Source organism: Anthonomus grandis, chromosome 7 (assembly GCF_022605725.1).
Source record: "Anthonomus grandis grandis chromosome 7, icAntGran1.3, whole genome shotgun sequence".
Lineage (NCBI taxonomy): Eukaryota > Metazoa > Arthropoda > Insecta > Coleoptera > Curculionidae > Anthonomus > Anthonomus grandis.
Genome location: NC_065552.1, coordinates 27985615 through 28008425, shown reverse-complemented (window position 1 = coordinate 28008425; position 22811 = coordinate 27985615). Strand labels below are relative to the sequence as shown.

Below are 22811 nucleotides of genomic sequence, written 5' to 3'. Positions count from 1 at the left end.
ACAAAATTTAATAAATTGATAAATATTTCACAACTTTGACCAATTAATAATGAATTTTTTATTTTACTCTTAAACGACATTTTAAAATTAATAAGTTTCAAAAAGGCACAAAAAATACCAGTCACTATCATTTAAATTGATCTCGATTATAACACTCGGCTATAATACTGCGATGTAAACTAACAGGCCTTTACGACCGGTGCTTTTTAAATGATCTACGGTCTTCGTCAAAGGGTTTTGCCACTGAGCATCCAAATTTAATCGGCCACTTGGCTATGGTTGAGTTGTACATAGATTTACCTTATAAAATAAAAGCAATATGCTCACTGGAAGAAACTTCAATATAATTCAACGGTCCAATAGAATGCCATTTAATAACGGACCGAAAGCTGAAAATCATAAGCGATAAAGAAAAAGTAATAATTGCCGCAGAAAAAGATGACTGTAGAATTGTCTGGCGAGTTCTCACGCATGATTAGCATGTTGAATTCTGAATAATAAAGTAAATTTTTTGAACTGGAAAGCAGGTGCGCTGGCACCATCCATATCACATTATATCCAAGTTCTGATGTAGACGGACTCTGTGCACCAACAGAAACATCAAGAAGGGTCAACAGTAAAGTGAAAAAGACCCAAGCTGAGGTCAAATAAAAAAGAAACCAAAAAGCAAGTAACTGATAGGAGGAAAAAATGCATTACGTAGTATTTAAAATAAATCAACACAATCGAAACTAAATAAAATAAAAGAAAACCAGTGACACACTACCTAATCACTAAAAAGTAACACAAACCCCAGTTATGTAGTTTCCGTACATTATTCCCGAAGCCGGACGTCTCGAACTAACTTTTGACGTCACGCCAAATAGGGGACAACTGGCCCATGCGTGGACATCGGAGTTTTAAAAGTGATTTAGATACGTATAACTTATTATAACCATTGAGTGTGTATACGTAAAACAATCTAAATAAAGTAAGTCACAAGAAAAACATGAATAACATACTCCCCAAATACTGACAACCAAGTAATACAAACGCCATATGTGTAGTTTCCATGCATCTGTGTAATTGTCGGCTACGCGCGGAAATCGAAATAAAAAAAACGATTTAAATATGTATAACCTAATACAACTGATGATGAATTTAGGATTATTTGAAGTGTATATAAATGGTACGATCTAAATTACTGACCAAAAAGCAAGTAACACAAACGCCAGTTAGCAGTTAGTTTCCTTGCATTCATTATTCCCAAAGCCGAGATATAAAATTAAACAATTTTCAAGATTGGTTAATACAATATTTAGAAACGTTTATCAATCAGAAGAACTGGGTTTATTTATTATAACACTCCCAAGCCAGTTAACCAACCTCACATTTATAAAACCCTATGATCGTAATTATTTTACTGACAAATATATAATATTGATTATATTGTTAATTGTTATTAGCCTAAATAATAAATTTTCTAATTAACGTAGTCTTTAGAGATTTAAAATGTGAATTCGTCTTAAAAATTAACCAAAAACTCTTGTTTTTAAATTGAAATAAGTAGTGAATCAGGAGTCTGTGTGCCATAATTGTATGTTACAAACATCGACTTATTACTAGTACTTTAGAAAATTTAAAATAAATAAATATTCAGTATATTTTAAACACCATCCACACTGTACATACATAAGCCTATACTATCACGTTTCCACTTATAAAAATCAAAACAATAAAGTAAAGTGACCCTCATTGTTAAGCTGGTATAGAGAGAGCCTCTAATAACATAAAATCTGCTCTTGTATCATTCGCAATAACAAATTTAATAGCAACAACGGCGTGACCTTATAAAGCCCATTTGACAAAGACGAAATTTAAAAAAATCAGTCAGGTCGCGTCTCCATTGGTCGGACTCGATATAGAATTGGCATCAGGGAGGGATGGTCAATAAATAAATTTATAAATTGCACGTGGGCCAAATATTGAGTAACACACGGTAGGAGAAGGACACAACGCTTAATTGCATTAAACAGTCGCAAAACCCTTTTAGCGTATGTTACATATCAGTTTAAGTAAAATTAAATTAAAATGTCATTAATGCGGTCATCGTATGTTATTTTGTGTTGGTGTTTTGCAGCAGGTGAGTTCGATTTTTCAAAAAAAAAATTATTTTGGCACTTATGTACGTAAATGCAAGATTTTTTTGGTAACAATGAACGCATGCATGTGTATATTTAGGTGCATGTAATAAGGTTAATGTGTTTTAAATGAAGCGAGTATTGAAATTTTAAGCAATACTAAAATCGCGTTTTTTTTTTCACCTTTAATTTTTGCAATTTTTTATTTTTTTTTTTATTTAATGCCTTTAAAAAACGTATTGATTTCGAAATTACCATAAATACATTAAAACAACATAACACCATATCAATTCATCGCATATATTGAATAGTGAATAAATCTTTTAAATAATTATTAAAAAAAAATAAAAAGGTTGTGATGAAGGGCAATGCTTAACGAACGTCTTAAAATGAAATCATTTGAAAAAATTAAGTCTAAATAAGTTTAAACAGTAAATTTTTAGGGCCTTTTTGTTCATTTGCTTTTTTAATGTTACGGTGTCAAAGAAGTTACAAATTTGAATGCTTATAAACATAATTTTAATATATTAAATACTTGGATAAAAGTCCTGAAAATAATATTAAAAAATTTAAAGTGAAAAAAGTCTTCAATGAAAGGATTTTTACATAAAATTTTGAGAAAAAATTGGTTAATACAAGTGACCAAGAGAAATTGTAGGAAATATTGTTTACCTCTATTATTCTTTTTGTTATTCTTTTGTTAATTGCAATTAACAAGAAGTTTATATTATAATAAATATTAATAAAGTAAACATTATTTTATTTTAAAAAATGTGCCAAAAAGATTTTAAAATAAAGCGTTAAGAATATAAATAGAAAGAAGTAGAAGAATAGAAAGGTTAGGATTTGTAGTAAAATTATTGACGTTTAAATTATCGATATTAATATATTTATTACGCTGAATACGGGTTATACTCAAAAATTATAACATTTGTGAGCAAGGAATTATTTATCCTCTTTTGATTAGCCGGCACCATCATACAGTTATTTCTAAATTAAGTATTTGTTTTATGTATGTAGGGAAATTGAATTTACCAATACAATTATTTATAAAAAATTAAGTTGCCTTACATCAAAAACATTTGCTTCTTTGAAAGAAAGTATGAAAGAAACTTCTTGTATGAAAGAACGCTGAGAAAGGTTTTATTCCTATTAAAGATTATTTTTAAAATCCAGTAAAGAATTGTTTAATGACTTATTTAAGGTAAGATTGAAGGTAGGAAAACCGTGTAATTAAATCTTAATTTTTGAAATTATATGATTTATTTGTTCATCGCACCTCAAATGTTGGCCGATTATTATTCCCATTATATGTATTTAATTGAGTCAGTTTGAAAAATAATTACGTTGTCGGTGATATTAAAGAAAAACGAAAGTTGGGCAGATTGCTTGCAAGCTGAAGAAATCGTTACAAAATTTTTATTTGTTTAAGGGTTAACTTAAAATCATTTAAATATAACAGATAAATTCTTTTCAGGTAAAAAGCAGAGATCCCAACTTTCAACTTGTATCATCTATAACAAACTACCGTCTATTGTATAAATAACTTTTCTTAGTAAGTTTATCATGACATACCGTGTCGAAAGGTTTAGTAAGGTCTATAAAAACACACAAATATTACTGTTTTTTATCTAAGCCTTAATATCTATTAGTCGTTAAATCAAGAATCGCATCTTCAGTAGATTTTCCATTTCCATATTGCTTGATATGTTTTTTTTTTAATATACAGGGTGTTTCCTAACTACGGTACGAAACTATACAGGGTGAATCGGTAGGTCGTTTTATGAAAAAAAGTTCCTATGAACGTATGTCGGGAGTTGCTTTGTTTCTGAGATACAGGGCGATGAAGGTTCAAAAAATAACGGTATTTTAAAAATACAATAACGATCCTTAAACCGATTTGGTTGAAATTTGGTGCAGTTACTTGTTAAGTTTTTATTAGTTATTAAATTTGGTAAGTTATAAGACGCTTATTTAGCTGTCACTAGATTGAAATTATTAGGTCCAGTGGCGTGTCAGTGGGCACTACATGTTTATTGTTGAGAAAAATACAAGGCCAATAATTGTTTTGCAGCTTTTTATTTATTTTTGTATTTAAGCAACTAAAAATACAACTTTTTTGTATCTTATATCATCTTCATATCTGGCTTTCTTTTCGAAAAAAAAAATTGAAAGTATCTTTAACTCATTCTAAAAATTATCCATGGATGACAACATGAAATAAAAACCAATTAATTCGATAAACAATTTCGACCTTAAAGTAAATGAGCAAAATGCCCACCTTCTGATAAAATACACGACTGCAAACGATTTGTCATTGAGTATCTGACACGCTCAAAAATACCTGGAGTATCCCTTATGATATTGCAATTGACAATTATCCGATTCCTCAAGTCATTCACATCTAGAACAGGAGTTTTATAAGCAAGAGCCTTCAGATGGCCCCATAAATAGTAATCCTTCAATATATTGTTTGGAATAATACTCATATGTATCTACAAATATCACCAGTATTTTATTCGTCATAATTTAATTATTTGCAGATTAAAGTATTCTATAACCTCGATCAAACTTAATGGATTTTTTATCAAGAAAATTACTCAAGCAAAAGATGGGAATCATTATATCTTATCACAACCATTACCATCTTGACATACATTGTACTGTCACAATATAGACAGACCTTGCAACTTGATTTGCTAGTATTGTTATATTAAAAAATGATTTTTGATTCATTTAAAATATTATTAATATCTTATATTGTTTTTCTTAATTTAGGTTATAAATCGTATTAAAAGATTTTTTTTTCAAAAATTAATTTATTTATGTTTCAGGTGTTTTTGCTGACCACTGGAGCTACAATAATGAAAGTAAGTTATTCTTATTATATAAACTTGCAAAAGAGATTTAACCCCACGCATTATAAGCATCATAAGATACAAGTGGCTCATTAAATAAAATAAAAACATCCTGATTCAAGTGGATATTATTTTTCATATGGTGCTATTTTGATCAGCGGTCATCATAATATTTTATTTTGTTGATTTTAACTTAATTTCTTGTTATAAATAATAGAAATTTTTGAAAAAACATTATTTAATTAAAATACAGTAAAATTATATTTTTTTCCAAGTCTCCAAATTATCAAATTTGGATAATATATTAGCAGACAAATGCAAAAAAAACTTTAACATAGGTCTTGTAAATCAAGGCATGTTTTCCCAATACGAGACTTTCTTTTACAGCCTCTCTATAATTTCTTCCTACAAATTAAATGAAAATACAGAAATCCCACAACATCTGTCCAACTCCTCTCATAATAAGAATATGTTCATTTTAATGTCAACTGTCTGATTCTAGTACAAGTCGACTATTATCCGATTACACGTCCATCTGGATTTATATAATTTATATTTGGTATATATTCTTGAGCGAATGTTTTTCAAGAACAACTTTGGTACGTGACCTATTTAACTAACTGTTCTCTCTTTGCAATATTTGCCGTTTTCTTCTTGGGAATTGCATTAAATGTTGATTTGAGCAAGTCGTTAGGGATTACTCCAGTCTTGTAAATACAATTCAGCAAGCTTAATAGCAGGGGCTAGGTTTATCTTCTTTCAGTGTTTGTAAAATCTCTATGTGTACTATTATTTGGTCCTGCCATCTTTTTATTTTTAATGCTTGTTGTGGCCCGTACAAGTTCTGTCTAAGTGATATCCATTTCCCCATTTGTAGTTGATATGTGATATACCCGTTTCTGAAGTTTCTTATCTTTGTTAAAAGTCCATGTATATAAAAGTTTTGGGATTTTCTTAACCCTTTTCTTCTATGCTCTCATGGCGTTATCTTTGGTTATACAATAGAGACCCCTTTTTGGTAAATTTTGTCCGGCAAAAATATAAGGCTTATGATTAGATCAGAGAAAAGCAAAACGTATTTCATTTACAAAGGATCAATGTAATTTCATCGGAAATTAAGAAAAAGGATAATTCGAATAAAATAGAATAAAAGTAATCCTGAATATTGGAAGTCACTTGAATTGTCCGAAAGTTTTTAAGTTCAAGGAAATTTTAAATTTTCATTTTTAAGAAAAAAAATTTATGAACAGGGTAAAAATTTAAAATAAAACCAATAAAAGTGATGTCATAAGAGTACCAAGTAAATTCCTGTGAATATAAGATAATAAAATACAAAGAGAAGCATATTTTATATTAGTCAAGGTGATACATATGAAAATAATTGACCCATGAATCAATTTATTTATAAATAACAAAAAAATAATTATTTTAATAATCTAAAATGTATATTCCAGTTAATGAACACCTTAAAAACTATATATAGATGATTTTTCAAAAATATTGTTAACTTTTTTGATTTGTACGTATATGTTTCCCATTTTATAACGGGAATCATTTTTGTTAGATATTGAAATAATTTAATGTAACATTGACATGTTACACTTTGTACGACATTTACATACATTTTCTCCCTCATAGTCATATTAACTTTTAAGGATTTCGTTAATTTCAACGATTTTTGATGGTGTCATAGAAGCATTCTTCTTGGTGTTCACAAGTGAAAGCATAAACCTGTAAATATTGTGAGAAATGAGCAAGAAATTCTTTATCGATCCTTTAAGTTACAAAAATAATACCAAAAATTTAATTAATTTATAATCAATCTGGGTAAGATCCAATCCAATTCCAATCCTACCACAATGTGAGTTTAAAACGATTTTAATGCCGAAATATAAGAGGTTTTAAGGACTTGATTATTCAGAGCCGTTAATTCAATCCTCCGAATGCAGAATAGGTATTCATATTTTTACCGGACATAGTCGCAAAGTTAATCCACTGCCCTAAAGAATTTCTTTTGGATCTTTTCAATGTCCTCATTCCAAATGGCATAAAATGTAATTCATAACGGAGTATTTAGCAATGGAGCACAAAATATCAATAATTTTGTAATTATTCAATATTTATTAGTACAAATTTGTTGGTACCTTAGAACATTGAAAGGCTAGAATTAGCAGCGCCGTGGAACTATGGGCAGTTTGTTTGCTTGCAACATCTCTGATGCAATGATGCAAATACTTCAGTTGAAATGGCAAAAAATGACTTTATATCATAAAAATTAATTAGTTATTTATTTTGACAGGCACAAAACAATACTACTATAAATATGAAGCATTTTTTTATTAACATATGAGAAGTCAATATTCAAAGTTAAATGAATGCAGATAACGTATATTGGAGAAAAAGGCAAAAGCATCGCAACGCCGCTCGATCGCATTGTTAATTCCATCGACACAAGGAATCTTTACCAGTGACGTCGTAAAAAAATATATATAATAAATATTTAATATTAAATATTGATTATGCTTTAAATTATAAACAATATCACTCTTTATGAACTCTTTATGCGTTTTTTTAACGTACTTTATTGGAGTAAACATATATAATAAAAATAATTTTTATGGAAAACAAATATTTTATAATTTTTATAGATTTCTTTATAAGTTTTTATTTAGGTTTATTTCCATGATCCTCTATTCTACGTTTATGATGACGGTTCTTCTTTGGTATGAAGTTATGTCAGTATCGGTAGTTACTTGTGAAAAAGATCGGCTTGAATCGCCTTTTTCCCATGGTGCGGCATAAACGGCACAAGTTTTTACCATTGAAACAGTTTACAAAAACACTCAAATTTTTCCGCTCAGAATAAGATATATCTATTTCTACTTTTTATTTTTAATCCAAAATCTAACACCAATTAACATTATTATATGTGTTAATATATAGCTAAAAATTTCCTCTTTTGAAAATGTGTGTAAACTTGACAACAGATATTCATTGAATATGTTTACTCAACTAAAATTATTGTTTACTAATTCTAGTCTTTCAATGTACTAAGGATGATACGCGTTCAATCCCAAAATCAGATATTCTTATTCACATTCCTATGTATCATCAGCAGAATCAGAGGCAATGGATCAGAAATCTTTTAGTCATATAGTCTTGGAACGGACTAGTCCGAAATCGGTTAAGAAGATTTGGTTAAAAAACTCTTTGCAGACGATAGATACATCAGTTCCATTTACATTTGGTAAATTATAGACTCTTATCGTGTTTCCTCTGCTGTGTTGTTGCTTATTAAGATCAAAAGATGAAGAAAAAATTTAAAAATTACTTAAGATTAATTTTTTCAACGTATCTAATGAAGGTTTAGAAATAAAAATATTTATTTCTAAACCTTCTTTATATTAATTTAATATAAATTATAATCCTCTCATTTTATAATCCTCTCGTGATTCCTTTCATTAGTATTCTGTAATCGGTTGTCATTTTTGTTATTTGCATTCGCTCTATCGCGTCTTGCATTACTAGTTTGTGAGGTCTCATCTTTTCCCTCTCCTTGAAATTTAGTTTCCATCTAAACTTCATATTTAGAATCACAACTTCATGATATCTGATCATTCTTTATCTGTACAATAAGTATCAAAAGTAAGTACAATAATTATAAAAATGATCGAGATACTAATTAATTAGTGGCTTGTATCACATAAAAAAAGCTAGAATCTCTTACGATATTATAACAATTGAATTAATACTTAAAAGCCTAATTATATTTAGAGCACTGGCCCGGGATATGTCAAACTGGCGAAGCACAATCGCCAATAGACTTAGAAGAAAGCATAGCAATTCCCAGAGAATTCCATTTCTTATCCATGCATGGTTATGGGCAAATTACCAGTGCTATTTTGAAAAACAATGGACACTCAGGTACAAGAATTATATACAAATAAATTTGAACATTTTAAAAGACTTAAACATTTTAGCTCAATTAACTCTACAAAATATCAGTCCACCTAAAATGCATGGAGGTGGCTTACCAGGAACTTATCAGTTGGATCACTTACATTTTCATTGGCAGTCTGAACATACTGTTAATGGTAATAGGTAAGTTTAAATTGATATGTAAAATACCGAAAGTTTAGATAGAAGCTGGTCAAAATGAAATTAAGACTTAAGTTAGATACTTGTATTGTTATTTAAAATATAAAGACACGCATAATAAGTATGCAAATTATAATGAATATCAATTCGATAGGAAGGCATTTTATTTATTTGGATTTAATAGGTTGGTCAAAAAATCACATAATAGGTCAAATGGAAGTAATGATGTCAACTATTTTTTATTATATTTTTATTTATATTAGTATTTTTTATTATATTACTATTTTTTATAGATGAAATAAATAGTTCTACTCAATTTGTAATACACTATATCTAAAAAAGTAAATGAAATATCGAGTAAGAGCTAATGGATCTAATATTTCAATATGAAAGGATCTCAAAGTGAAATGGCTGCGGTTGTCATTTGCCATATCATTTGCGGTTGTCTTCTTAAAGAACTTTATAATATTAATATCTATAGCTAAAATAATATCTGCATTCCTAACTATTTTTGGTACATACAAGCAGGCTTAGTTGTTCACGTTTACACCAAGATTGTATTTTATAATATTATCATATTTATTATTAAACAATAACTTCCTTAACAGACATACGATGCATCATAGCTGACAAAAGGAGATTGTAGACAGTATTGCATGTAACTGTGGTGAGCTAATAGCAGTTTTCTTATTGATAGTGGTAATAAAGACAAGTACATACTTAGCAATATTCATTATAGTTTTTACTGCATTTAACATATTGCCTTCATGTTCATATTGGCTTATCTCTTTTCATTGGTTAGATCTAAAGATAAAATATCCATTAAAATGAAGTTTTTTATTAGCTATATCAGAATGGAGCCAGGTTTGAGTGAGAACTAGTGTGTCATATATTCAATTCTGGATGTCACCTTGATAATTTAGGAATCTTCGTCTTTGTCCCCCGCACCAATTATTAATGACTTATCCTATTCTAGTTTATTTCATCGAAATTTCTAAATAATCTACCTTTATATGTAGAATATTATCTAAGAGCATTTTTTTTGAAGTTGGGAGAATTAAGAGGTTAAATAATATTTATTTATTTATGATTCTCTTTACAAACACTGAGCAGATAGTAATTACATGTAAAGGCAGTAACAAAAATTAAATTAAAACCTTAAAATACTACAAAATACAACTAAAAACAAAATTAAAATAAATAAAAATATAACATGGTTTGTAATAAAAAAATATATAGGATACCACTGTATCTATAAATCTATATTATACCTATATCTATTCTAAAGGGTCAGCCTTAGATCTGCAGAAGACATATTAAATAAATCCACATGAACTTGATTAAGGAACTGGTTCGTAATTGCCATCTCATTATTCATTGGAGACACACTATCAGAAATAACACAAAATAAATTGTGTGGATTTCAAATCTTTAAATTGACTTTTGGTACATTTATTTTGATAAAGTTTATAAGATCACAGTTATAATATTTAATGTTATTTATAATAAAGAACAAATATATCACCGTTTGTTGTTTTCTCCTATCCAGAAGATATTCCATCCTTAAAGTCTTAAGCATACTCGTATATGAGATCATATAAGGATATTCATTGTGCTTTCTAACATAGAAGATACCTGGCAAATCTTTTTTGAACTTTTTTAAATTTGATCAATATGAGTTATTGTCATAGGCATCCAAATATATGACGCATATTCCAGGTGCGGCCTCATCAAGGCATTATATAATCTTATTATAGTTGGTATTTCAAAATTCTTCCTGTTTCTAATTATAAAACCCAAAGATTTAAGAGCCTTTCGTATAATGTACATAAAATAATTATTAAACTTGAAATTCGAATTAAAAACAACACCCAAGTCTCTGGTTTCAACGGAACGGTTTAATTTAATGCCGCTAGTATGATAGTTATAATCTACTGGATTGATTTTTCTTGTATATGCTACTACAGACATTCCATGGGTTTTGAACCAATTGCTAATACTCTCAATATCCAACTGGAGGCTGTCGCAGTCTTATCATCTTTACGTGATGTAACAGTCTTAAAGAATTTAAAATCATCCGCGAACAATAAGCCAGCCGAGCAGGAGAGGCAGTTGGGTATAATGAGTTAATAAAGCTTATAAAGTTTTGTTAATTGCAAATTATTGCAAATTATGTCACTATTTTGTAAAAAGAAACATGAGAAATCTTAGACCTAAGCTTTTTACAAGATATCACCTGAATTGAATTCTTTTTACAGTAGCTTTGATATTACTAAAGTCACCTTTCAGATTTGTCAAGTAAAACCTTTAGCATTGCTGTGTAAGTTCCTGTTGATTCCTGTATCTTGACTACATTTGAACCAAAGGCATTTCAGTATTGCCTCGCGTTGTGCCTTGCATATGGAAGTAATTTAAGAAAATTGATGAATTACAATGCTGACGTTGTAGTTTGCAATACCAATCATAAGCGAACAAATGTATTTATTAGACCTTTTGTGTTTTATAGTACCAATAATGGTATTGACAATTGTTGCAACTTTAAAATGATTTTCTGTATATAAGAGTAGAGTAGGACATTTTAATAACAAACTTTCTGAAACGAGTTTGTGATCCAAAGTTAGAGCTGCAGCACACAGTTAACAGGAGCTTGATGAAACTTTTGTCGCAATAATTCAATTTGTGATATGGATAAGTCGCGACATGTTTTACTTACAAATGACTCTAAGATATGATGCTCGTATACGAAAATGAAGATATGGCGGAGAAATTTAATGGCAACTGATCATTTTAGAAACGGCTGCATTATTGTCGTTTTTTTAACGGGATACATTAACTTACATGCGTTTAGTAGGTTTAATCTAAGTTCTCCTCAGAATTTAGAGGAATATATACAACCTTATATGGTGCAATTTGGTAATGGAGAAGGTCCAACTTTTAGTTTGTAACATGACAATGCAAAGATGTACGCTAGTTTTGGAGTAGCCATCAAATTGTCCAGATTTAACACTAGATTAGAGCCACGTCATAAGTGAGGTAATTAGAAATTTAATTGAACTCCGTTAAAGTGCAGAGGTCATAATTTATGTCATAACATGTGGTTTCGCCAAGAAATAATGAAAATAAAAATATAATCAAATTTTCAACCAAGTTTGAACGTTATATTTGATATGATTTACTAATACTACTTTAAATTTCCTCCTTTTTTATTTTTCTTTCTTTCTTTAGCGATCTTTCCCGTATCGATTTTCCACATTTTGCATATGTATACTAAGTGCGATTATTATTCCAGGACCTATACAACGCGTTTTTTTTTATCATTAACTGCCTTTTTTTCTATTTTTTCCTTATCGAGATTTTTTTGAAAATATCATAATTTAGGATGTAAGTTTTATTTAACTATATTTCATAGTCTATTGAATTTTTTTATCGTGTAAGTGCACGTCTATTGAGAATTGACCGAATTTTTTTTTAAGACGATTTAAGCTAAATATACCGTGGTCTCAGTATAATATATACGTAATATTTTCTTTATTTCTCTAAAGACAACACTAATAAGAAAAGTCCATTAGACTAAAAGCTTATAAAAGATTATTTTAATTTGCTTTAAAGGGTTCTGTTCAATTTCTCAGTAACTTTCAATAAGTGTAGAGAAAGTTGTTGCCTGTTTTATTTGGATCTTTTGCCAGAATTTAATATAAGAGGTAAGCGTTTCGCACAGTTGTTTACTATTTGATGACTTGTTTTGAAAAATATAATAACATTTTACTTAATACAGATATTAGACACGCTCAACAATAATCTATTAGTCCAGAATTATATTTTATATTAATTATATGTTTTCTGTTTGTACTTTAATATGAGTGTAAATGTCAACATTTAAAATATAATTATTCGACATCATTATTCGAACCAAGATGTAATCTAAATTGAGTATTGGTTCTTAATGAGAATAGGTTTTGCGTATCTCAGAGCATTTTTTTAATAAGTCGTTGTACACGTCTATTCTCTTCAACTTCTAATTCCCCCTATGGCAATATTTGTAACTAGGTTTACTAAGTACCTGCAAGACATTGTAAAATAAAAAATATTAATTTATAAAATAATACTTTATTTATTGGTAACATAAGTTACGTCTATAAAATATACTTATGTCTAACCACAACAAAAACTTTTAAGTTTAATAAATAATATCTATTATGAGTATTTTGACTTTAGAGGATAAAAAGTTTGAACATCACTTTTACCCACAAAACACAAACAATATTACATCTGAGTAATTCCATTTCATAATTTTAACTCGAAATGAGAATTTTAACCACTTTCTTAATTCAAATTTCGATTAGCCGAGATTCAACGAGGTCATATCCATAGTTCAGCCAAAGTCGCATTCCGATATTTATTTCGACCTGTTTTCACTCGAAATATCATTTTGAATTAGAGCTCTGGTTCCAGTTGTTATGTTGAAGAATCAAGTTCTGGTAGATCTTTGGGCATCATATTGTTAAATTATGTAATAAATATCTAATTGTTAATTAGTAATGGCTAAATTATTTGATGACGAATTAATGCGGATAATGGTGGATATTGCAAGTTTGAATCGGTGTTCTTATCTATCGTGGTGGCCAGTTGGTCGAAAAAAATTTTTTGTAAGTTTATAATTTTATTAGTATAATCATAATTATTGTGACTTTTGGTCTAGTGAAGAACGGCTCAATAAAAAAAAGAAGAACAATGCCCCTAATTTATTTACTTTTTATTATTTCATAAATATTTATCGTTTTTAAGGATTTCATAAAAAATCAACATTCAATATTTTTCCTGCGACATCTCTCATAAAATCTAAAAGTTTTTAAAATATTTTTTTTTAGTTTAACATCATAAACATAGTCCCTATTTTATTTTGACTAGTTTATTTTTTACCTGATTCAATTGTTTGTTTGAGCCAGTGCCAACGATTAATACATTTAAAAAGCTAATAATATAGTATAAAAATTAACTTTAAAATATTATTACTGGCAACTGGCATAAAACTCAGTAATGATTCGATAAAACTACATTTCACGTGTTTATTTAAGAACTAACAGCAGCCTATTTTATGTATACAAACGCCTCGTAAAATTACATCGCAAAATCATGTTTTTTATGTAGGAAATGAAAGTTTTTAAAATTATGCATTTCATTTTTCTTAAATTACCAATCGATCTAATATGTATTTTTAATGATTTTTTAGGATAAACTAAGACGTTTTATAGACCATCGAGTTTTACTAAGATAAACAAATTTTTGACTGAGTTTGATGGTAATATTTGCAGATGTCTTTTGCCCCCTAACAGTAATCTTTGTCTCGACAATTTCAATATAAGCAAAGTCTATATATTTCAAATTTTGAAATATATAGACTTTGATGTAAGCATATTAAACATGGAATCTATACATGTGCAAGGGTCCCTTTATCCGTCTCATATTTACACCTTGGCTCAAATTATCAATTAACCTACAGAGATTGGCCTTGATGAAAATGCTTTGCTTTTAAATATGATTATACGCTCTAATGCATATTTTGTAGTAAATAGTAATGTTGATTCAAATTTTCAGGTTTCAGACCATTGTCTTATTTCATGTAAACTACGAGTTGGGGTTTCCAAAAACTTCCATCCCTTAAAAAGACTTGCAAGGAAATTCTTATGAAGAATTATTGATTGCATGATTGGTTGACTATTTTATGCGGGGTAGATTAATGCTAAAGTTGATTTGTTTAATGATTGTATCCTTAATCTTTTTAGTAAACATGCGGCGTTTAAAACAGCTCGGATAACAAGAAGAAAAAGTCCTTGGGTCACCGATAATATCAAGTACCATTAGTTAAATATAAAAGACAAAAAACTTAAATTAGTTGGGAAAGCTACAGACAATTGCAAAACTCTAAAAATAACTGGAAGGTACTACATGAGCTTAACACACAATGAAAGCCTAGATCATAAAAATCGTCTAAAATCATAGACAGGTTTTTTCTGAATGCTATGCCTCCTCCGAAACTCCTCACCTTGAGATCTTGTCCTTTTATCTACAAAATGTAGAGAAGGGCTCTAAAAACTTCAAGTTTCAGTTGGCCAAAGAAATTCAGTCAACGTTGGTACAGGTGACATTAGCGTATCAATGCTGCTCCAGTAATATCCCTATATTCTCCCTTTTTAGTGCATCTCGTTAACTTTCGTATCGAAGTGTCAACTTTTCCAGAATCATGAAAAAGCGTCATACATTATTCCTATACCTAAAGTTGTTTGAACCGTCCGAACTGTCTAAAGACCAATTAACATTCTCCTTACTATTTCAAAGGTAATGAAGAAACTTTTGGAAAGTCAGACCAGATTACTTGCTGTTCGATCTAACTTCAGAAAGGATTTGAGCTGTTTAAGTGCTCTCTTAAAAGTAAAAGACGATATCTTACAGGCGGCTAATACTATAGAGTTGATAATCTTGGCCCTCGTCAATTATTTCAACGCCTTTGATAAAAAATTAATCCCCATCTATTACTAACAATACTAAAATTTCTAGGTTTTGGAGAGAGCACTCAGTCTCTAATAAGAGAATACTTCACAGGCCGAACTCAGTCGGTGAAGCTTAACGGGATGAAATCATCTGTTTTGAGTCTCTCCTGCAACGAGTTAGTTATGTCAAAATCTTAAATATTCATCAGTTCATCTATATGCTGATGAAACTTAAATTTATTTCTCACTTCCTTCTGTCAATATGGAATCTTACGACCTCAACTCTCATGCAAGTGACCAATGCTTAAAAAGTTAACACAAGTAAATGATATTTTCTTTTGGTAGGATGAAGTCTAAGAATCCCTTCGAGATATTTATTCGGCTTAATATGAATGGCCAACTGATTTAATGCAGTAATGTAGATAAAGCTCTTGGATGTTAAATTGAGATTTAATGAATATGTTAATCAATATAAAAACAAGGCCCTCATTTTGTCAGAGGTTAATTTTTAATAAAGATCTAAGGGAAGTTTTAAGCGATTGATGTAGGGGAGGACTTATAAATAAAATGAGAAAATTCGATAGAGGTGAGAGTAGTGAAATACGCGCAATGAACTGGTTAAATATAAATAAAAGGAGATTACTTCATAGTCTTTAAGTAAGTCAATAAGTCAACTTCAATATAATTATCTTTAAAAAATGCCCCGATTGTTTTTATCAGAAAATTTTATGTAGGTGTGATATTCATGATTTAAACTCAAGAAATAAATATCTCATAACACCTCCTCGTCATAAAATTACTTTATTTAAGAGGTGTCTCAGCTATTGCGTTTATTTCTTATAAAATAAAATGTTTAATTATTTAAAATATTTTTCACCAACTTTATTAAAAAAAAAATAGCAGCCATATTGCTGATCTCGGTTCACCGAATTTGGAGATTAATTGATTTACATTATTACAAACAATATGGAGAAATTAGGAGAAGAAATTTGGTACACAAATAGCTAGACAATTTTAGTCTGTGGACTTAAAGCAATGAAATCAAGTTCTTATTGCTAACTATTTAATGTATTTTCATAATTTTATGTAATTACCTTAATTTCATTTATATGATTGAGCTAGGAATTGAGCTTGAACTTCGCCATATATAATTTACACAATGTAACTTTTAATAAAAACAATATTGTTATTATTATCATCATTACTTATATTATTGTTTATATTATTATCATTATCATATCCTGAATAGGTTTCCTTTGGAGCTCCATTTGGTGCATTTTGAGCAAAAATATCGCAATCTTACTGAAGCTGTAGGACATCTACATGGAGTAGCTGTTTTAGGTGTACTTTTTAACGTAAGTAGTTTGTTTTTATAATTAATACGTCTTAGCTATCACAGTTTTCAACATCAATAGAAAAAACAATCAAATTATCTTTTAAATAACATTTATCTTTAACAAGCTCACAAATGTACTAAAGCTTTCCTTAAAAAAAGACTTATTATACTTATCAGCATAAAGAAATGTGCGAATGGTCATATCACACGGCTCATCGATAAAATATAATTGCTGATCTGGTGTTTTAACTGAAACTGCTAACATTATTGTTGGCATTCATGGAAAAAGATCCACCATACAATCAATAAGTTTAAAAAATTATTTAAGAAATGTCTGATCTCTTCTGCTACTGTAAGTCAGGTACTGAAGGATTTTTCTTGTGACTTAATCATATAGAAAATGCTAATATAATTGGGGTCATATCCAAACTGACGACCACTATTCCAATAAAGGCGTAACCAGCAATCGAATAGCATGAATTCTTCATAAAACTAAGAAAGTGCTAAAACTAAGTGTTCTAGAAAATATCGCGGACATAATAAGCCCATATAAATAAATAATAAGCCCATATAAATAAAATCTGATATTAAGCGTCAATGATATTCAGTTTTTCGTAAGAAATATTAAAGAGGCTAAGACGGCCTAATTTAAACCCTTTTTTGTGGGCCAATTTCCGACCAATTTGACCATTTTTGCTTGTAGGATCTCCCAATATTGCTTTGATCTAATCACAGAGATGTTGGTCCCTCTTGCCAGGGCTGATATATAGTATTTGGTAGATCATTCCTTATCCTTTAGAAATCTGGTAATAATGACAATAAAAATTTTGATTACGATATTCATTCAAAGGTTTCGCTCATATCTTTTTTATACTTACTTATTCAATCTATGCCATGTCTTTACTAAAGAGAGTTATAAGATATGGCAGTGGCAGATCCAGCCATGTTTGAAAATCGACCAGGTATAACCCGTTCTTTTTGCAGGAAGGATAGAATTAATTTGCCCAAGAGCCCAAGTAGGGTATCGGATAAGATAATTCTATTGATAAAATGCAAATCTTCTCTCTGCGGTAATTGAAGCTTGATATCAGTGTCACTAACGAGCTAATCTTTCATTAGGTGTAAGCTTAGTAAACTACTGAGGAACTGTGTAAAAGCCAGATCTTCAACATTTACCTTCTGATTCATATGAAGGTGCCCTCAGATCTTTTGATAGCCCCTGGCCTTTGTTTCTGATCCTTAAAAAGGAGCTTGTGTGTCCTGGAAAAGTGTCATTTATGCTTTTGAAAAGTCTTCAAGTTTCCGTTTGGCTTTATTGTAATTGGTAAATATCCTATATTGATCCCAGACGCATATTTAGTTTTAGATTATTGTTCCACTAGGAGATGTCTCGGTTATGCATTTTAATTTTTAGTAGACAGTTTTCATATTGAGCTATAGTTATGCTATCAGTTACTTTAACCTCCATATACTGGTCTTGTTTACTTATAGTATTGATACTAATACAGAAAAATAAATACTAATACAGTAAATATATTTTATATGAAAATCAGTAAATTCATTAATTTGATTTCTGCAAGGATTTGAAACTTCTAATCCGTGATCTTTATATTTCTGTATTGAACTATGGATCTGATGCCATTAGGAATATCAAAGCTCAGCAATGTATGATGTAGTACATTTTTTCTAATTTTATTTTAAAAAAATGGGTTGAGCTCTGAGCCTGAATAATTTGTGGAATAAATATTCGAGCAAGGACTAATATCTGAAATTGATGTTTGTACTATCCAAAGTTGTATGGGAAAAATTTACCTAGCATAACATTATAGCTTCTGCTCAATCCACAGAAAAGTTTGTTGATCTTCTGGGGAGTAGAAGGGTAAGCAAATGATTGCATCAACTTGCCTCGGTAGGTAAATGTGGTCACCGGTAGGTAAATGTGGTAGGTAAATGTGTCCCAGAGGACAGAAAGCTTTGCTCATAAACAGACGTATAGTGGGGTAGGTATGGTGCAGGTTATCCTGAAGACGTTGTTCCACCACAATCTGCCTCACGTCTTTTTCACCTAATTTACTCTCCGCTTCACTCTGATGACATAAACGTATTTGTCCTTGTCGCTCTTTGGAAGAAAGCTTTTTGAAAGCAGTTTCTTGAAGAGAGCTTTTATTTCCCCATATCCAACTTCCTGTTTTTCATCCTTCTGTTTCGCCTTTATTTGTTCCTGTAATTGGTCTCTTGATAATATTTTTTTCATCTAAAGCGAAGTACTAGCCACCCAACCTACTTGAAACTTTATTATTGCTAAAAGAAAATAGTTATTCGGTGCTAGGTTCAAGGATGAATATTGACTAAGAAATGTTCCTGTAAGGATTTTGGCTTTAATGCAGAACAAGAGCAAGTATTCTTTAGATTGATGGCATTTTTTATTTTATTAAGTACTTCAAAATATCAATTCGTATAAATGTATTTCCTTAAGAAAATCAACCAATAAAATCAGAACTTTTCAGAACAGTTCTTCTGGTTTTTGCTAAGCCGTACTTTAAACTTTTCACTAAATTACTAAGCCACATGTTACTTACAACTGGATACACAACACCAGTTATTTTTTCTATTCTATTTCTATAAGTGAAACCTATATATTCTTTGTAATCTCAGCATAATAAGTATACTGCTTGATAACTACCGCAAAGAAAAATACTTCACACTTAAGTTATATTTAATGAAACGTCTTTATCCATAATAATACACCTTTCTTTTTAAGTATGCTGTAGATGATGATGAAGACTTTCAACCCCTAATAAACATCTTAGATAAAATAAAGAATGATGTGGGTAAAACTGAGCAACTGGATAACATTAACGTCAAACAGTTAATGCCGAGAGATAGAGGTGGTTTCTTCAGATACTATGGATCTCTCACGACTCCTGGATGCAACGAGGGAATCATTTGGACAGTATTTACTGACACTTTGCCCATTTCAAGAAATCAAGTAAGCATAATAAATATTAATATATAATTTAAATTCATAATAAACTTTCAGGTGGAATCGTTTCTTACAATGAAAACGAGCGGAAATGCACCTTTGGCTAAAAATTTCAGGTCCATTCAGCCCTTAAATGGCCGACCCCTATATTTAAGGAACAGTGGCCCTATAAACCCTATATTAGGCTATAGGCCCTCAAATAGTAGCTCAGCTCAAGTTGTATCAGCTATTTTGCTAATCGTTTGTTATTTTTTTAAGTTAATTGTAGTTTAAGTTTTAAATCTGTGATTAAGTATTGTTTAGGAATAATTTACTCATTCTGTTTTGAGAATAGAGTTTCCCTGCAAAAAACATTAGGATTATGAGAAAAGCTATACAGCAGATTTTTGACTCTTCCTCTTTTTTCTCTAGATTAAAATTGTTCAGGTGCAAAGATTATTCTTTGCACCTACCCCGCTAATGCTATGCATTGGTGATGTTTGGCATTACCGGGGTAGGCATTACCGGCGTAGATAGGGATCTACCCTGATTCAAGTGACCCATAATTAGTTTAATCAGATCCTCTATAATTCCTCTATGCCGATCTAATTAGAGATTATGCACTTGTTTTTCCCAATGCTTATTTTTCTAGTAAGAGATTCAATTCTTATTCTGTGGACTACAGAACTAATCGAATTTCATAAACTCATCCGCTTTCCCGCTACCCTCCACTTCAGTGTGTCTTGGAATCCCGCATAGTCGAACTTTTCCAACCTTCTGAGCGGGTTTTTAAGGCTTGCAGGGCCTTTAAGGCCGCTTAGATATAGATTGGTTATTGCTACCTCTAGAATGTCCAATATCTCTATCTGAGTTTCTAATGTAAAGTGCTTCTAAGCAAAGCTTTTGGCGCACCAGAACAGGTCTTTATCTAAAGATAGCTAAGATATTCATAGAAAAAATGTACTTTAAAAAATTTGGTCTAACTACACAGGATCGTAAAAACAAACATTTATGCTATTTTTGATTACGATACGTCTCCAGATCCGAAATCCGCACTAGTTACAAGTTACCAGTCCAAGATAAGCATTTGGTGCTTTTTTGTGATATTATAGGGTGTTTATACAGGTCAACGCTCTTTTCAAGGCCTCTTAGTTTGTCCAACTAAAATCGTAGTACATCAATGAAGAAATGGTGGTAGCTCAAAATTAAATCCACTTTTTTGGGGTCTGGGGACATATGAAATCATTAGTTGATAAGAAAGCATCAGTTCATTAAAAGTATTTGAAAGACAGGCACAGGCTAATAAAAAACTTTACATTCGTTCTAAATCAGAAACTGTAATTCAATTATCGGCAAATCCTTTTAAGTTATATGCATTACAAAATAACTGCAACAAGCGAACTGCAAAACAAGAAATAGTAAAAAAAATCTAGATGAATTAATAAAACTCTAGGCGCGGCTTTGCTAAATACACCCAATCACTTTACAGCCAGTAGCACATATCGGATAATCTTCGATTTCTCTTTTAATAGCGCTGTTAGATGAAAACAGTAAGCTATTAACGGTTTTTCGACTGATCCCTTTATTTCATAAATTCAGTAATTTCATCGTGAAAGCGCCTACCTTCTGTTAGTAGAACCCTAGTAACAGAATAGTCTGGTCAAATACGGGTAACTTTTTTAGTTCTTTATCATAATTGCCACTGCCTTTAATAAATGTAAGCAAATTATTTATAGATGAGGCTTATGGAACCACCTTTTACCCCTGGCTATGTTATATTAGTTAAATTCTACAATAATATTAGAATCGCATTAAAAAACAATAGAAGGAGACTCAGAAAAATGTAAAAGGAGACAAAAGGAAATAAAACAAAAAATTCGTATCGCCAAAGAGAACTGGATGAAGAAAAAGTGTAAGCAAATGGAAGACCGGAAGAGTAAACACGACACTTTCAACATGTATAAAAAGGTCTACTGAAGGCAAAAATATCTTAAATGAAAAAGAAACCCTTTGAGCATGGTTCCAGTAGATAAATGAGCTATTAAATAATAATAGACCCAATCAATCCAACTTTGATAACCACGTTAATATAGAGGATCATACATTTTCAAAAGTGGGGCAATAAAATCTGCAAACACTAAAAAAACCACGGAGCCATACAAATGGATCAACGAGGAAAACATTGAATTATTGTTTTGACCAAGATTCCAATGTTTTGGTTGTTGTTTAATGCGATATTCACGAATGGAGATATACCGAATGATTGGCTGAAATCGGTATTCAATAAAATTGAAGAAAAACAATTCGCAAAACGATGGAGTGAGTAAAGACTAATAACCCTTATGAGCGTCCCCTTAATGGTCTTTTTCCAAATTATTTACGAAAAGATAAGATTCAAATGTAAAGCAGATTTGGATGAAATCCAATGTGGATTTAGCATTGCTTTGAGAACTAGAGATGCGCTGTTTGCTCTGAATATACTACTGCAAAAATGTGTGAGTAGCACAAGCACACTTTTGTGTGTTTCATTGATTATGAAAAAGCCTTCGACAGAGTTCAACACAAAAAACTTATAGACTGTTAGAATAATCGAAAAGTTATGCAGTAGGACTAAACGGAAAACTTAAAACCAAAAAAGAAGAAAGCTAAATTTTACGAGGTGTCAGACAGAGCAGCTGTCACCACTACTTGATTATTAAATAGATTTAGGCGAAATATTTAAGACTATTTATCTGAAGAACAAGAAATGAAAAATATATAAATACAGTACGGTATGCAATATCTTATAAACTATATAAATCCGGAAGGGTAAGAAATGGCATTCAATATAAATGTCAGCAAGACAAAATTTATGATTTTCAGTCGACAACCACACCCTGATGCTGCACTACAGATTGATGCGAAAAATATATAGGGTTACCCAGTTTAAGTACCTTGAATATCATCACC

The 22811-nt window shown here is 30.3% G+C and overlaps 1 protein-coding gene across 2 annotated transcripts; it reads left to right on the top strand.

Annotated features, from left to right (window-relative positions):
- Positions 1-1826: 1826 nt before the first annotated feature.
- On the top strand, positions 1827-21665 carry LOC126738563 (carbonic anhydrase 9-like). 2 transcript variants are annotated; one of them, XM_050443952.1, is made up of 7 exons: positions 1827-2122; positions 4955-4990; positions 8753-8902; positions 8959-9079; positions 16814-16919; positions 19662-19889; positions 19941-21665. In XM_050443952.1, exons 1-7 carry the CDS (start codon positions 2071-2073, stop codon positions 20154-20156), a joined length of 909 nt encoding a protein of 302 aa, XP_050299909.1. In that variant the 5' UTR covers positions 1827-2070; the 3' UTR covers positions 20157-21665. The 2 variants fall into 2 exon arrangements, with proteins under 2 accessions (XP_050299909.1, XP_050299908.1); XM_050443951.1 differs by lacking the exon at positions 1827-2122 and adding an exon at positions 4814-4898.
- Positions 21666-22811: the final 1146 nt, after the last annotated feature.

Excerpts from the sequence above, each read along its gene's own strand:
- LOC126738563 (XM_050443951.1), top strand. The coding sequence starts at position 4,841 with ATGATTTTTGATTCATTTAAAATATTATTAATATCTTATATTGTTTTT. Across the intron at positions 4,899-4,954 it reads TATTGTTTTTCTTAATTTAG|GTGTTTTTGCTGACCACTGG; the intron begins GTTATAAATCGT and ends TTTATGTTTCAG. Across the intron at positions 8,903-8,958 it reads GAAAAACAATGGACACTCAG|CTCAATTAACTCTACAAAAT; the intron begins GTACAAGAATTA and ends TAAACATTTTAG.